Source organism: Neltuma alba, unplaced genomic scaffold, assembly GCF_004799145.2.
Source record: "Neltuma alba isolate B1F8T4 unplaced genomic scaffold, ASM479914v2 tig00002842_pilon, whole genome shotgun sequence".
Classification (NCBI taxonomy): Eukaryota; Viridiplantae; Streptophyta; class Magnoliopsida; order Fabales; family Fabaceae; genus Neltuma; species Neltuma alba.
In genome coordinates, this window is record NW_021633039.1 from 50,316 (window position 1) to 67,168 (window position 16,853).

General features: G+C 32.2%; 2 protein-coding genes across 2 annotated transcripts; both read right to left on the reverse strand.

Moving 5' to 3' along the window:
* Nucleotides 1-4,399: 4,399 nt before the first annotated feature.
* On the reverse strand, nt 4,400-6,679 carry LOC114739472 (uncharacterized). Its single transcript, XM_028927529.1, has 4 exons — nt 6,460-6,679; nt 5,455-5,647; nt 5,270-5,333; nt 4,400-5,148 (listed from the first exon to the last, which is right to left on the reverse strand). The coding sequence occupies exons 2-4, from the start codon at nt 5,610-5,612 to the stop codon at nt 4,840-4,842; spliced, it is 531 nt and encodes a 176-aa protein (XP_028783362.1). The 5' UTR covers nt 5,613-5,647; nt 6,460-6,679; the 3' UTR covers nt 4,400-4,839.
* Nucleotides 6,680-12,846: 6,167 nt separating this feature from the next.
* LOC114739471 (50S ribosomal protein L15, chloroplastic-like) lies at nt 12,847-15,680 on the reverse strand. The gene is made up of 4 exons (XM_028927528.1): nt 15,549-15,680; nt 15,126-15,474; nt 14,170-14,321; nt 12,847-13,448 (listed from the first exon to the last, which is right to left on the reverse strand). The coding sequence occupies exons 1-4, from the start codon at nt 15,645-15,647 to the stop codon at nt 13,230-13,232; spliced, it is 819 nt and encodes a 272-aa protein (XP_028783361.1). The 5' UTR covers nt 15,648-15,680; the 3' UTR covers nt 12,847-13,229.
* Nucleotides 15,681-16,853: the final 1,173 nt, after the last annotated feature.

Consider the following 16,853-nt stretch of genomic DNA (forward strand, 5'->3'; position numbering starts at 1 on the left):
AGTCGATAATGTGTTTGGCTGAGGTTAGTGATTCAACATATTCAAAAAAATATGTATTTTTTTCCTAGAACAAAAGATTCCAACAATATTATATGAAGATAATACAGCATGCATAGCTCAATTAAAAGGAGGATATATCAAAGGAGATAGAACAAAATATATTTCTCCAAAGTTCTTTTTTACTCATGATCTTTTGAAAAGAGGTAATATAGATGTCCAGCAAATTCGGTCATGCGACAATCTTGCTTATTTGTTTACCAAGACACTACCGACTAGAGCATTTGAGAAGTTAGTGTATGGTATTGTAATGCGTAGACTTAAAGGCATGAAATAATGTTATCATTAGGGGGAGTAAACATTATGTACTTTTTTTCCTTCATTAGGTTTTTGTCCCAATGGGTTTTTCCTAATAAGGTTTTAATGAGGTACAATATTCGTTATGGGCATCCATGGGGGAGTATTATAAATATTGCATGAGTGGATACTTATAACCCCTAATCTTTAGAATTCTCATAGGATTCTTTATTTTCAAGTGTCGTAAACTATATAACTTTCCTAATAAATGACTTGGGAGGAGTTTTTCATTGTTAATGCCATTGTGATATTTTTTATTCCTTTGTAACCTTAGTATAGGACTTCAATGCTTGGAGGTCTATAAATAAAGGCATTGTATAAGGCATTTGTACCATAAAACAAAGTGAATGAGAAAAAAGACATTGTCTTCTTTATCTCTTGCTTTCTTTTCTACTCTCTAGTCTCCTTATTTCTTGTAGTTTTACAACAATATGTCAATTTGCGGAAATTAAGGAGGGACAATATTAAAAAAAAAAACTAAATTGCCACATATTTGCCTAATGTTTTAAAACTAAATCAGGCTATAAAATTTCCCGATTGGAGGGAGTATATTGAAAGTGGCCGGGGAAAACAAAGGCCTGAACTTGAAAAGGCCTCAATTAAGCCCACTAATTAAGACAGCAAAACCATAGTTACAAAATGTTTAAAAATAAGCAACAATTATGCAAATCAAAATTTAAATTCTTTCTAAGAGAGATGTTTGTACTTGGCAAAAAGTAATGTTTATTTGATAATTAACCCAAGAAAGATAAAACATTTAAAGATGACTATGTTGATGAATGGATTTGGATTATAAAAAAAAAAAAGGAACAGCCCAAGGATTTTAAAAATAGATACTGTAGATTACGATGTCTATTGGGCTGTAATTATTGACTAAATATTTTAATTATTTAGGAATTCACTGGGAGCTCAAACAGGCCTAATAGAAAGTGGATCTGGACAAGCAATGTCAACTGTCCGGAGAAGCGGGACCAATCCAAGTTCACATGTAACAAAAATCAGTGCATAAATTTTTTTTTATATTATGAACAATAAATAGTAGTGAAAATCACAAAAAAAAGACTATAGAAATTGTGAAATTGTAAATTAGGTATTTTGTCAAAATCAATGAAGAGTTGTAATGTGTCTCAATTTGCGATTTGTAATTTTTGTGGTCCTTTTTTTTTTGTCGTAATTTTTTGTTTTGTGGTTGGAGGATGGAGGCATTAATAATTGGGTGTGGCAAAGTTTTCAACCCACCATACTCTCATCAGCCATCACATGCCTTTGCCCTTCCCTCCACAGTTCCCAACCCAAACGAAAGGCAAAAAAGAAAAGAAAAAAACCTCTTTCTGGCAATCTCTTTTGAGCAGGGATGTTTATATAATTATTTAGAGGCTAATTCTAGATCAAGTTATTTATATTTATTACATTAAATTCTTTAATCATACTTATTATCTTATTATTGTTAATTGTTAAAATTCATTTATGCATTTGTACTTTCACATATGAACATTTGTAAAATTTTATATAAGCTCTTATAATATAAATTAATATTTATAAATTTTTATATGAACACTAATTATTTTGTTTGGTTCATCGTTGAAATACGCATGTGTATTTGCAAATTCACTTATCAACTTGACCTAATGTGCATAAACAACTTTATCTAATTTTTAATAAAAAATTTACTTATTTTTTCAAAATAAAAATACCTTTGAGATGTTTCGGGGGTTAGCAACAAGTTGTTCTAAGTAAAAGGAACTCTAACATTTTAAACGTAAGGTATCGAACAAAGAAATTTTAGCAAGCTTGTTTAATTTGCTCTCTTTCTTTTTGGATTGTTTGGAATATCCTTCCACCCAAACGGTAGGAGACTAATCTTTTAGGATACTGTCAAGTGTCGGACATCGTAGCGGGAACCCTCCCAACAATATTTTTTTCTATATGCACCATCTTAAAGATCAAACTCGAAACATGATGCTTAAGACATCTAAATTCCTTTGAGCTAGGCTAGCACTTAATGGTTATTTTATTTTTTTAAAATGCACTGGAGGACTACTTATTTTCATTTTCAGCCACAACTGGTCTAGCCTTGATTCAAAGTCAATGGAATCACTAATAAGGATTAGGTCTAGCAGAAAGGGCTAATCCTTTACAACGTGGCCAACTAAGGTTTGAATCTTTGTTGAGAGAGGTGTTCAGATTTAGTGTTTGACAGTACTTCAAATATGATTATCTCAAATAAGAGGATACCTATACTTTAGAAGAAAAAACAAAAGTCAACGGGATCTTTCAAATACTCCTAGCTTTGTTCATTTATTGGCGTTTGATAACTATCCACGTCATCCCACTAAAAGCCCGTTTAACTCAACCTTCACCGTCCACCAGCACATGTTTCATTCTCTTTTTTTTTTTTTTTTTTTTAAATTTTTAATTTTTAATAAAAAAGCACCAAACTTTTTTTTTGTTTGGCGAAAAGAATGAAAGGGAGATCGGAAAATCCTCAAAAACAAGACTGTTGAATTTTAAAATTTTAAATTAATATTAGTTATTACAGTTATAAAAAAATGACTACATTTTAAAAATAAATACAAGTATATTTTTGTAATAATTTTTTTATTTTTAATTTTAAAATTCAACAGTTATTATTTTTATTTTCTCCAGTTCATTTGTATGTAATCAATACCTCAAATGTAAGTTAAAGTTAACTATCTCATCTCATAGATATTAAGAATACTCAAAGTAAAATCACTTTAACAGTTTTTTCGCAATTTAACTGGTTATATTTATCTCGAATTAAAATCACTTTTCGCAATTACTCCTAATAAATGATTTGCCATCCAACATAAAAAAATTATCCTTAATTTCTTCTTGTTGATTAATGAGAATTAGGCATGAAAAAATTTATTTCATTCCATAATATGACATGTTTTAGATGATGGAAAATAAAGAAGTAAAAAAAAAAAAACAAATATACTGCAACGTTCTCCAACTTTTTTGTGGGCACCATTCCTTTAAGCATCAAGCTTTTATCGTATATTTCTTACTTTTGTTTTAGCAAAAAAAAAAAATTCTTAATTTTGTAAATTGGGGGGAAGAAAAAACAGGATCAGGGATTGACATATAACAAAGGTTGAATCTGATAATGGTCAACAGATTCTGCTTGACTGACAAGCATGGTTTAGGCCACACAACTGGCAAGAACCTTTTATGCATTACAGTGTCTCAACAGAATACCCATTACTGCCAATAAAGTCCCCAGTTGGCGCCGTCCACCCCCACTGTGTACGTACCATGATTTAACATTCTCACTGTACATTTGAAACGATGCCATATCATCATATTATATGAACAAGAATCTCGTAATGGTCTCTTTAAAATATCTAAATTTTTATGAATTATTTAAAGATGGTTTTCGAATTAAGGTTTTTATTTTTGAAGAGTGATTCAATTGCCCCTACAATAAGGTATTTAGATAGAAATTAAATTATAATTTTAAAAATATTTTTATGATGTACGAAATAAATATATGAAGGAATTTATTTTGTTTTGTGAAAAATATTTTTAAAAAGTATTTTTTTTATCTCGTCAAACTCCCCATAAAATTATTTTTTATTACTTCAATTTTTGTTGCCTTTGTTATGTTAAAGATATTTCTCGTTGTGGCCAAAAGAAAAATAGATATTTCTCGTCAAACTGATATCGCCACATGTATTAACATTTAGTTTTTTCTAAAATTAATTGTCATCACTTTAAAAATATTTTTATCATTAAACACTTCACAACTATTTAGTCATTTCAAAGTCTTTAATTTGGATTTGCCCGCACAATTGTGTTTTGGGATGTTCAACAATTATATTTTATTATCTATTCAATTTTGAAAAAGAAGAGATTCAAATTCAAACAAAACTAGTCACCCACAGATTGAAAGGACATGGAGAGAACCAGCGTGCACGGAACAAGAGAAAAGACACTTTTTGTTTTTCTTTTGGGTTTAACGCGACAAGTGGCTCATGTTCACATTTGCAACATAGACCATATGACTTGGTTGACTCACAGATAATTTTGTACAGATTCTCCTTCTTCAGCTGCTAACTACGTTTCAAAGACCTGACGACGAATCTTAACATGAAATTTTCCTTCCTCTAAACCTACTTACAAATGAAGAGGATGGAAGACCCTAAAACCAGAAACAGAGGGCCAAATCCCACTAAATACACCCAAACCAAAACCTCTCGTTTCTGGATACTTCTAAACCACATGATTCTCAGTCCACCGCCCATATATGACACATTTACAAACACTTTCCAAACATATATTTACATCAGGCAAAAAAGATATTTCTCTCTTCTTCCTTCTTCTTCCTTTCAGAGACATTCAAAATTCCTCTTCTGGTGTCGTAGTTTGTGTGATTTTCTATTGCGTAACAATGAATTCTAAAAGATTCTCTTCCACTAAATTGATCTAATTCTGCAAGATGGATGTTTTTCTTTTTGTTTCTTTTTAGGCCAGAGCAGGGATGCTGCAATTTCGCCTGTCCCTGTCCAGGCAATCGAACCCCTCGATCCTCACGACCGGATTGTTCCCAAAATTGGCTCGGACACAGCCTCCCTTCCTTGCGGAAGACACCGGAGACGATGCCAAGACCGGCGGGGAAGGAGCCCAGACCGGTGGCGACAGCGGGAAGAACTTTTCATCCCCAAATCGAGCATCCTGAATCAATGGGTTCTCTACTCTACTCGGCGGTGACCCGCAAAAAAAAGGGGGCGACGAGGCCATCTGTGTACATGATTGTTCTATCCCATAATCACCCTGCAGCCACAAACATCAACCAAAACATAAATAAATAGATAAATCAACCAAAGATCTTAAAAAAAAAAAAAACACTTATCAACGTATTCAGAAACGACAAAATCAATGAAGGAGGGGCTACCTCGGCAAGGATGAAATCCAAAGGATCCGCCATGGGTTTTGTGTCGCACATCTCTGGCTGGCAGCTGCAGAAGAAGCAACAGAAAGTTTAAATAAACGACTCTGTCCGAAAGGTGAAGTTCAAAATCTAACGGGAAAAAAGGAACTATAAAAAGCGTATGCAAAATCAAATAGGTGACGAGCTACCTGACATGCCACCGAAAGGATCTAACGGGATGCTCGTTAACGGCGACGTTCAAGAGGCTGAGGCGGCGAGGTTTGGGACAAACCACAGGGTCTCTGCCACTCATCTCTTCCCGGGTTGCCACGACGACGTTTTGTTTCTGGATCAAGCAGTGGTTCATCTTCTTCCTTGAAATCTATCAACAGATGGACTAACCTGGTTTTCCAAAGCCAAACAATATATAGCGCCAAAAAATTTAGGATGATAATCTATAGTAATGAATAAAGAAATACTATAATTTTGGACTTATTCAGGATATCATACAATATGATCGAAAACGTGCATAAAAATTTGAAAAGCTCAATCTTAAGATCTGGTCAAACCAAAACAAGATTAAAAAATTATTGTATTTCAACTTTAAAATTATCAACCACCCATCGCCGTCCTCCGATAGCAACTACACCTTACCTAAAGAGTTAATTAAGACCGTGCAAATAATCAGAGGGGAACCATAATACTGAATTTTTTTAATTCTCAGAAGTTATTGGGAAAAAAAAAACTGATGAGTAAATATCTGCTCATTCCGTAAATTGTTTTTTTTTTTTTTACAACGACGGGAAAATTCATCTTTACATTTTTGAGAGAGCGATTGAGCTTTCACACAACGCAGGATAGATCTGGTAAAAAAAACTGGGCACTGTTTTTTTCCCCCTCAAAAGAGAGAATACTTGCAGTCCAAGAGGCCAAAACTTCAACTCTTAATTTTCGTTTTCTCAGACCAAAGAAGCAAAAGAAAATAGAAGGCGAGAGAAGCTTGTTAGCCTAGCGGACGTCCAAATCATAATCTTCATCTTCTCGAAACTCGATGCATGTAAGCACAAGTTCGATCCAGAAGAGAAATGAATTAAGGTAAAGCAGACACAAAACCGAATTGAGGAGAAGGAAGAAAAAATTAATTGAATCTACGAAGGCAGCTAGGAAATCAATCTCTGAAGACGCAACGGATCTAAGGAAAAGCCAAAAAATACCTGTATCCTTCTTCACAATACAGCTTCTTGTACGAAGCCTGAGAAATACTTGAAAACTATTCACCGAAAAAAGGTAAGTCAATTCGGAAGGGGTTAGGCTCAGAAAAGAGAGCTTGAAGAGGATGGGGAAAGAGAAGATGGGTCTGATTTATACAGAAGTGGAAGAGAGAGAAAGCGAATCAGGAAACGAAAACAGAGAGAGAGAAAGCGAAAAAGAAAAGTGAGGGAGAGATGAGGCAGAGAGTGAAGGGGGGAGAAGGAAGCAGCAACTCAAGGTTCCAACCAGACTCGGTTAATGCTTATTTAATATATTTATCATTTTTTTATTAGTATTATTTATGCTTTTTTCTGTTTAATTATTCTTTTTAATTGTTTATGTATTATAAAATTGAGTCATGCCGCTCATGCGAGCGGTGCCTCATGCGTGAGCCTACCTTGAGTTTTGCACCCTGAGCTGAAAGAAACCATTATTAGTATTTGCTAAAAAAAATTTTAATTAGTGTGTCGTTAAAAATATCTGGAATAATAAATTATTAAATCTAACGGGTCCTAGCTCTTTCCTTACGGAGCTTACGACATCGTCAAGACTAGCTCTCTGATTTTGACACGTGTCAAGGATCGATATGGGAAAGCAGGAAGAACAGCCAATCACGTGATGAGAAAACGACGCCGTCTTCTGTTCCCGCGTATTTGTCCGGGAGGGCTATCCCAGGCCAGAGACATGCCGCCCAATCCGCCCCAATGAATAATGAATTAAGGGTGTGTTTGGATGAAACCAAATTGTAGTTTGAAAAAGTGATTTTGGAGAATAGATTCTGGGGAGAATAGATTCTGTGAAGAATAGATTTTGTAAAAAAGTGATTCTGAGAAGTGAGAGTGTTTGGATAGTTGTTATCAGAAGCACTTTTTATATATACAAATTACTCAAAAAAGACATAAGTTAATATGATAATTACAAAAAAAAAAGATTTTATGATATATTTTAATTTGAAGGAATAAAATTGTTAATAATATATTTTTATCAACATAATTAATAATACATAAGATAATATAATTAATAAATAATTAATATGTATATATATTTATAAAATATAAGATTAAATATGTTTATAAAAAATATATTTATAAAAAAATAACAAGATACATATCATATAGGCTCTCACACTCTCCCTTTTTTTTTTCCAAAAGTAAAAATTTTTTGCTTTTTCCAGAACCATGGTTTTGGAATCAAAACCATGGTTTTGGTTTTTGGGGGGGGTGTTTGGGTGATGTATTCCCCAAACCATGGTTTGGGTCCCCAACCATGGTTTGAGGTGTCACCCAAACACACCCTGAGTCATGCAGTCATTAACTCGTTATTGGATTGTTTATATTTTATTTATTTTATTGAAAAAGAAAATTAAAATAAGCTAAATTTAAATTTTAATTGTTTAAAATTCAACTGGTTTTTCAGTTCATTGAAAATTAAATTTATTATAATAAATTACTTTGCGCTTTGCAGTAACGTTGATATGTTTGTCTAACTCAACATGAGCTAGATACAATGTCACAAATGATGAGTGTCCTCAGTTGATTCTTGATCAGATTTGTTTATACTCAGTGTTGGGCCTTTGCAGCTTAAAAACTGCCTGATGTTTTTTTTTTCCTTGAGAAAAAGGAAATTGATATAGGAAGTAATTAGAAATAATAAAAGAGTAGTTTATTTATTTATTTCGGTAAATAAATTTTAGGCAGGGGTCGGGTTCAACCCAAATTAAGGATGGGGGCGTAAATGGTTCCTCCTATCAAATTTTTTTTTAAAAACCCAAAACACGGTTTTTTTTTTGGTATTTTTTTTTTTGACCGGAGTTTTTTTTTGGTATTTAAACATTAAAGTAAGTAGATCTGGATCTGTATTTGTAAAATTTATGAGATCAAGTGGTAATAATGATGGAGGGAAATCCGTACCAACTTGGGCCATGTGGTGGTCCGCATTAGGAACCAAGTGATCTATGACGTGCTTGGGAAATTGAATGTTAATGATAATATTAATAAAGGTAGGCAGGGATATTAAAGCATTAAAAATTAAATTCGTCTTTACATGAGTTGGTTCAGTGATTAATAAGTACAGTAGATTATAGTTGAATTGGATCATAAAGAAAGGACTATAGTTGAATAGAGGCCAGATCAGTTACGCTGAAATTAAGTATATTTTTAATTTTATATATTAAGATAAATTATATAAAGATTTTTCTTAACCATGACATTTTTGAGTAAATTATGAATGAGAAAAAACATTTCATAAGATGAAATGCATAAAATATGTAAGATGAAATAAAAAGAATTAGTTTTTTTTTTAATGAAACATTCATTTAGTAACAAACAAAATAAAAACAACAAATAAATTTGAAACGAACCAATAACAACACAATAAATAAGAAATATGAACAATCAAAATAAAAATGAAAAAAACCAAATTCAAAATACAGACAAATATGGATTTTATGATGTAAAAAAGCATAATGGAATTGCACTACAGATATGGATTAGACATAGGTATAATATATAAATAAAAAATGTGAATTTTTTTATGGGATATATACATGTGAACGTTTAAAGTGATGAAGGCCAAGTTGATTAGTTCGTGGGGCAAAGTGGTGTATAATAAAGTATATATGGGGTGATCATATAAGTGAAGAATCTTGAAGGAAAAATAGAAGAAGACGACGCGTCGCAGAATGAAAAAGAAATAATTGACCAGACGAGGGACAAGGCATATTTTTAAATGCTGCCATGCTTCCCAGGAAGTGGAACGCAGGCGAGTTGAATAAGGAAGTGCATGCATATTCAATTATTCTTGATTTAGCCACTCCTAACTCCCGAGTTTTTGAATGATTACTGGCAAATCCTCATCTCAGATCTTCATTCCCGTTCCTCACATCGTTCTATATCATCACACTCAACATGTTTTACATGAACAATACTACATTCGGTTCTCAATATAAAAACTAGATAACTGGTTTATAAATATTAAAAAAGTCAGTTAAATCAATTATTTATAATTAATGAGTGCCGTTTTTATTAAAATATTCTTTGTTAATTATGTGTATTAGAATGGAAACACTTTATCATGTATAATCACCATAAAGGCTATTTTAGGAAAAAGCAAATAAGTATGGGATGCATGGTTTTAATTTAGAACCAAATTGAATCACTATAAGAGGTAGTAGTATATTTTTTTCTTTAGCTTCAAAGTTGTCCTTCAAATTCATATGTATTTTTTCCCGACAAATTCACATGTAATTCTACATCTTAATTTTGTTCCCCCCCTAATTTTATGTATCATTCACATATTTATTTCTTTCCACTAAAGTCATCATGTCAAGGTAATTAATGAAATTTTTGAATGAAAATTTATAGCAATTGATACTATGAATCAAGATTGTCAAACTCGCAAGTTTCAACAAATTCGAGATAATGATAAAACTCAGATCATAAACTCGTAAGAGTTTACTTTTATTAATAAACTAGTATTAAAAGTATATAATCAAATAATTAATATATAAAAAATGAGAACAATTTTATTTAAATATATTTTAAATTTAAATAATTGAAATTATACCTATCAATATTCATAATTTATCACATTCAATAAAAAAATTTCTATAAAATTCATATATAAAGTCACTAAACATAATCAAATCTAAAAATTTAGCACGAGTTTAAGAGCAAGTTAACACGGTTTTGTAAGCTAAAAACTAAAAACGGTAAACTTGGTAAATAAACTCGTAAGTTTAACCGAGTTTAGAGTTATCACAAGTTTAAGGACGAATTAACATAATTTTGTTAGTTGAAAACATAAAAACATTAAACTCAGAGAGTCAACTCGCGAGTTTGACAACAGTGCTATAAATAATTCATGAATCATGAGTAGCATTAGCCTATTCTATGCAATATATTCTATATTTTAAGAACTATAAATATAAACAATATTTATGAGACTCATATCTACTCTACATCTCCCTTGAGTGCGGTATGTAAATACATTACTTTTTAAAAGAAATTGTTATACTTTTTATAAATTACATTTCATAATATAGATTATTAATTATTTTTTCCAATTTTATCTTTTTATGAGTTAGGTAAGATTTTTCATATGAGAGGGATAAATGGAAAAAAAATATTTTTCAAATAACATCAATGAATTAATTATTTTTTAAAAATTTGGCGAGGTGATTAGAAATCATTTATATATACGTCCTAGCCATATGACCTTGTTGAGCAAGGCAACTAATTAGCTTGTCAAGTATTTTGACAAAAGGATATAAGCGTATTGTTCCGCGGAATTGATGCCCCTCATTCCATTTTTTTCTCATTCCATTTTTTTTTTTCAATAGACATACATATTCTCTTATTAAAAATAACTCTATTTTCGAAATATTATGAGAAATTAGATGTGAAAATTCTTTTTCTTGTAAAAAAAAAAAAAAGATGTGAACATTCTTTTAGAGGAGATTCGAGTCTTAAGTTGCCATATTATTAAAAGATAATTCCTTTCACTAGATCTAATCTCCATTAATTTCTTTAATGTTGTTATCGCCTGTGATTGGATCGCATTCGCAGAGAATCCAACTGGGATTCTCTTCTCCTTTTGTTGTCCTATGTTATCAATATGTAGTATGCTTTTGGGCCGCAAAAAGGGTTAGACAGATAAAATTAAGGTTCCGTTTGATTTGCTTGGTTGGAAGAATTTTCAAGCCTTGGTCCACACCAGGCTCTTGTGGACAGAAATGAGAGTTTCTGCAAATTGGTCTGGGCATTTTGCATATTTTCCTTGTCGATGAATATATCCAAAATCAACACGAACCTCAAATATATTCTTTATTTGTCTAATTGCTCTCATCATTCTATTTGATATATGCCAACTTCCTTTCCAAATTCCAATCTGCGTGCCTCTGTCAATAATCCCAAAGTGGCCCTCCTGTTAAGTGAACGCCCCTGATTTTGACATCCATTTTGTTTACCATTATGCAATACTTTCTCATTTTTAAACATAAATTCTCCAAGTGTACGGTTCAGGGGACACTCCATATCTCTTTTCATAAAGATGATCTTAGTTTCTATATCTCAAATGACCAAAATAGATGCATGTGTGATGAGTGCGTGGGTTCCTTCCCCTGCAGAGAAAGGGGTTTAAATTATCCAAGTAAAAAATTTAAATTCTAATTTTTATCTTTTTAATAATATAGATCTCTCTCTGTGGCTAATACTCCTTTTCAAAAAAAAAAAAAACCCTTCTAGGTATAATCAATACTTGCATCTAGGCAGTTGGGTTTGATACCTTAGTGATTAGATACTTTTTAAATGAAGGGTAAAAATGAGAAGAAAAAAATTATTTGCACATGACGCAAGGTTTGATACCTTATTGATTAGAAAAAAAGAGCAAATGTATCAACTTGCCAAATTACCACGTTCTCTACGTTTGGGACATTACACATCATTGTTAGTTTCAAAACAAAGTCAGCCTGAAAAGCTTTTTGGTCTCGTAAGAAGACAACAAAACGCAAGTGGAGGGTGTTTGCAAGGAACCAACTTTAATTGTTGAACACGGTATATAAAAACCAACTTCAACATGGTATTATGTAATGGAGGAAAATAAAAGCTGAAAAATTCAGGGCGATGGAAGACTTGGGACTTTCTCCAATATTAACTGAGTTTTTATTTTTTTTCCCCAAAAAATAAAAGTTTTATATATGCTTAATTTCAACTATTTTTTTTTTGGGTTCAAAATATGCATGCATCTAAACTTTATTTGTGATGTAATTGGATAATTTGAATTAAGATGTAGCACTATAAATTACTACTTCTGTTCTTTCACATAAGAGCTAGTGGAGGTTGAGTTTGGTCTCAAATATAAAAGTTTGGTTCCTTTTGTTTTTCATTTTTGTTTTCAAAATATTCCTATTAATTATAAAAAGTTCCAATCAAGAGATAATTCCAATCATTAAATACACATAATTGAAGAAAGTATTTTAGAGAAATCAATACATATTTGTAAGAAATAATCAACTTAATTTTTTTAATATTTTTAAATTAGTTATCTAGTTCTTGACTATCCATCAAGCTTGAGAAATCCGAGAGCATGTTTATCTCTTCACGTAATTTTTTTACTACTTTTTCTGTATATCTTAAGCAGAAGATGTGCACTCAAATACCTCGTTGGGGGAGAGGAATCTTTCGGAAAGGATTGCATCTTCTATGCGTATTTACCAAGTTACGTGGCATCTACATGTTTCAACTTGCAATGGGCCATCATCAGCCAAAGCCTAGTGGCTCTTCTCTAACGTACGGATTCTGTGTTTCAAACAGAATATGGATAACTGATAGAGAAGAAAGGGACAGGAAGAATTTCATTAGAACAAGAAACAACGTCGTACTATATCTTAAACTAATTACATCTTTCTGAAGGTCAACTTGCAATATGCTGCTGAAAAAATGGGACAATTTTAACAAGTTTTGTACATCACTACCCCCAAAACATCATACCACTGGCAGAATCAAATTTCATTAGGTATAAAACATTGCTTTGGAAGCAGAACTTGACAACATTACAAAGCGAAACAGGACAAGAAACAAACAATACTACAAAAATGAAAAATAAAAAGTAAGTTGAGGAAGAGAAAGAAAAAGATCTCAGCAAAGTTCAATGAGAGATGTTTTTCCTAAAGAGGGATCATTCCGCATCTCTATTCAAGAATTTCTAAATGTCAGAGGAAATATTTGGTGCAACTTCAAGCTGAAGCTGGTTCAGAAGCAGCAGCAGCTCGTTTTTTGGCAAAGTATTCTTCTGCACGGGCAAGGTTTTTAGCAACTGATGGTTTAACCCACTTCTTACGGCCAGGAAGAACGGTGAGTGAACAGCCGACACTCTCGAGCTTCTCCTTAGCTGATGTTGAAAATGCACGAGCTTTTATAGTCAGCTTCTTCCTTAGTTCTCCTTCTCCCAGAATCTGTAATCAAAGTGTAACAAAATATTACCTTCATCAAGACCCAAAAACATATGTAATTACACAACCAGATAAACTCGAGCAGTGTCAACAAAGTGAAAAAAGAAATGACAAGAAATTGAAAATTATTTTATTGACGTGGAATTGTTTCAGGCAAAAGCCAAGTTGGGAATATGAATCACCTCATCTAGCTCAGGAATCACCTTTTTGTTTCTTATTGCTACAACATGAGCGGCTAAGAATCATTACATAACAATGTTAAGTCATAAAGCAAACATAGACACTGAATTGCCAGTCAAGTTCAGATCCACTGGTCTGCGAACTTCAATGAGGCTTGTACACCTGAGAGTCTTGATTGGGTAATATTCATATACCTTGGTTAGATTAAACCACATGATAGCAGACAACAGAGTTCCAAGTCATCATATTCATTAACATGCCAATATAATCATGGCAATCAATTTTATTCACATGTATAACCATTTAAGTTTGAGTTTGATTTACACCAATGTGAATGAAACCCATGCATGCGCATGTGTAAGTGCAAACACATTATAAATGGTGTTCAAATCACATAGAAGAAGTATACATTCCATTTTCTCAGTTTCACTTCATCCACACATGCACCATAATCTAAATCAGAATTATACCATCTGTTAGAAGCAGGACAGAGAGAATACATAGAGAAGGAAATTTACATGTCAATAAATTAACAAGTTTGTACCTTCAAAGGAAGTCTCCTATCTCTTCCAGATGGATTAATTACACCCTTGTCCTTCAATGTCTCTAGAGATACCTCTTCTCCATTCTTAAATCCAGCATCTTCTATATCCCTCAGATTTACGTGGACATATTTGGGTAATCCAGCATGCATGCCTGCCCAAACAAAAAATAGGGGGGAAAAAAAAACAGGAATCAATATACAGTTCATAAAGAAATATACAGACCCATGAATGTGACAATTTGAAGCAGATCTACATATATGTACTATTTGTTTGCACTTAAAATGGTGTAGGGTGTACCTTAGAGATTAGCTGATATATAAGCATGAAACATTAACTGATACATAAAAAATGGTGTAGGGTGTACGCGTAATCCCAATTGTATGCATACATAAGCATGAAACATTAACTGATACATAAAATATATTTCTAAGGTACAGGATATGTCATTAAACATTTCCAAGGGCGCTGATAACGAACTGTAGTTTTGGTATTCCTTTATTCGGTTATTGGATCCTAAGTCATAGAATCGCATTGTCAATAGAAACATGATTTCTACTCTCCTTCTTAATAAAGCTGGAGAAAGAAAAAACAGACTTTTTTTTCTTTGACCTACAAAAAGAGAGGCAGATTTATGATTTCGTCAGAGTCTATTTCTCTCGTTATAGTTCTCAACCTTTTGGAACTTCCATTATGAAGTTTGGTATTGCAGAGTACCCAAGTTCATAAAGCTAAATATCAGATGTGATTTGTATGCATCCATTCAAGAAATTGCTCATAATCTCACATTTGAAGTCATAAGTTCAGCAAAGCATCATTATGTGATGGCCCAATTATACTAAGAATTAAAATTACACTAAGAATTAAAATACCAAGACACATAATTACTCTGGGATAATAAATTCGACTACCCACAATTGAAGTAACTAAGACTGTAAAAAAGAAAAACAGCCATTACCTCCCGCAATTCCTCTGAGTTTAGGGATTCGTCGATAAAGTGGCATCTGACCCCCTTCAAAACCCTTCCGCACACCTGGTCCTGATCGTGATTTCTGACCTCTCATACCGAATCCACAGCTAGCACCTTGACCTGCTGATATACCTCTTCCCTTTCTCTTCGCCTTCTTCCTCGAACCAGGTTGAGGGCCCAGATTATTCAGTCGGAAGCGCTCAGTGGTAAGGGTAACAACTGCAGAGGAAGAAGCAGCTTGATTGAGAATAACAAGGGGTCTTTTCTCTCTACTAATTCGGTGAATTTTCAGAGACGGTATGCTGCATGGTTTTGCCGCTAAAGTTTCCAAGCGTCCCTGAAATACTGACATTTGTGAGGGAAGAAGAAGGAAAAAGGAAACTTTAAGCAAATATTGTGAGACGAAAATACCTTAAAAGGAGAAGCAAGAGATGGGTACTTTGCTGGCTTTGCAACCAATGGCGATGGTGTGAGAGAAAGCAGAGAAGCCATGGCTGCAGAAGTGTACATTCTTTGCTAGCTCTCCAGCGAGCAGCAAAAACTTCAAACGGATAGGATAGGTTTTTCTATTTTCATTTTCATTTTCATTTTCTATTAGCACCCTTCATTTCCTGAGTTGGCTTTCTGGAAGAAATAAAATAATTCACTGTAAAATAATAATTCCAATTATTAAGCATATTTTAGAGCCTTTAATTTTATTAGAAATTTTTATTAATTTTTTAGTTTAAGAATTATTAATATTATTTTGAGTAAAATATACTGATTATCCTTATATTTTATCTTAATAACAGAAGCTTTCTTTTTATTTTAAAAACATATACCTATGTTATACAAACCTCTCTACTATACTTAAATTGTTAGGTGACCGTTAAGTTTGATTTTAAATGATTTTTTTTACCAAAATGCCCCTTTTTAAATTAATAATTATTTAGACATTTTCCAAAAAATTGTTATAAAATCAAAAAATAATTATCTTTAAAATTTCTAATATGTTATAAAATTTATTAATTTTGATCTAAATCATAAGATTTTTATAATTTTCGTATTTTATTTTAAATCATAAAATTTCATAAAATTAGTTAAATTTATAATTGCCTTAACTGAATGAAATTGATATTTAGGAATGTATTAGAATGAGGAGCAGAATAGTAAATAAATTTTATTTTAATATAAATTTCAGTTAAAAATAATATTTTTGGAATATTCTTAATAGTATTAACTAATTAGACTAAACTGTATGTTTTTAAAATAGAAGGGAGATATGTGTAATTGATGCAAACCAGAAAGATAGTCAGAATATTTTACTCTATTATTTTTTTCTATTTCTTACAAAGATTGATTGAACTCTACCTCTCTATAATTCAACATTAGATGAGATCCCACCTCCATGGAGCTTGAGCTTTGAAGAGCAATTCTATGGCTCATAATTTGCAGAAATTATACATTATATATAAATAAATAAATTTAAAGCAGTGCACATAGATATAATTGGCTAAACTGGGAAAATTTCATTAAAGGACCTCTGCAGCAACATAATTTCAATTCAGAACCAAACAATTCTGAAACTTCACTGCAGGTTGTTAGGGCCAAACTAAAATTAAATTGAGAAGCAAAATATCCAAGTTACCTTTAATGTCGGAAGAGGAAAAGAAAATGGTCTGATAGGGTTTTACTCTTATTCTCTCAAAATAGAAATTAAATTTCCTCTGCTGCATA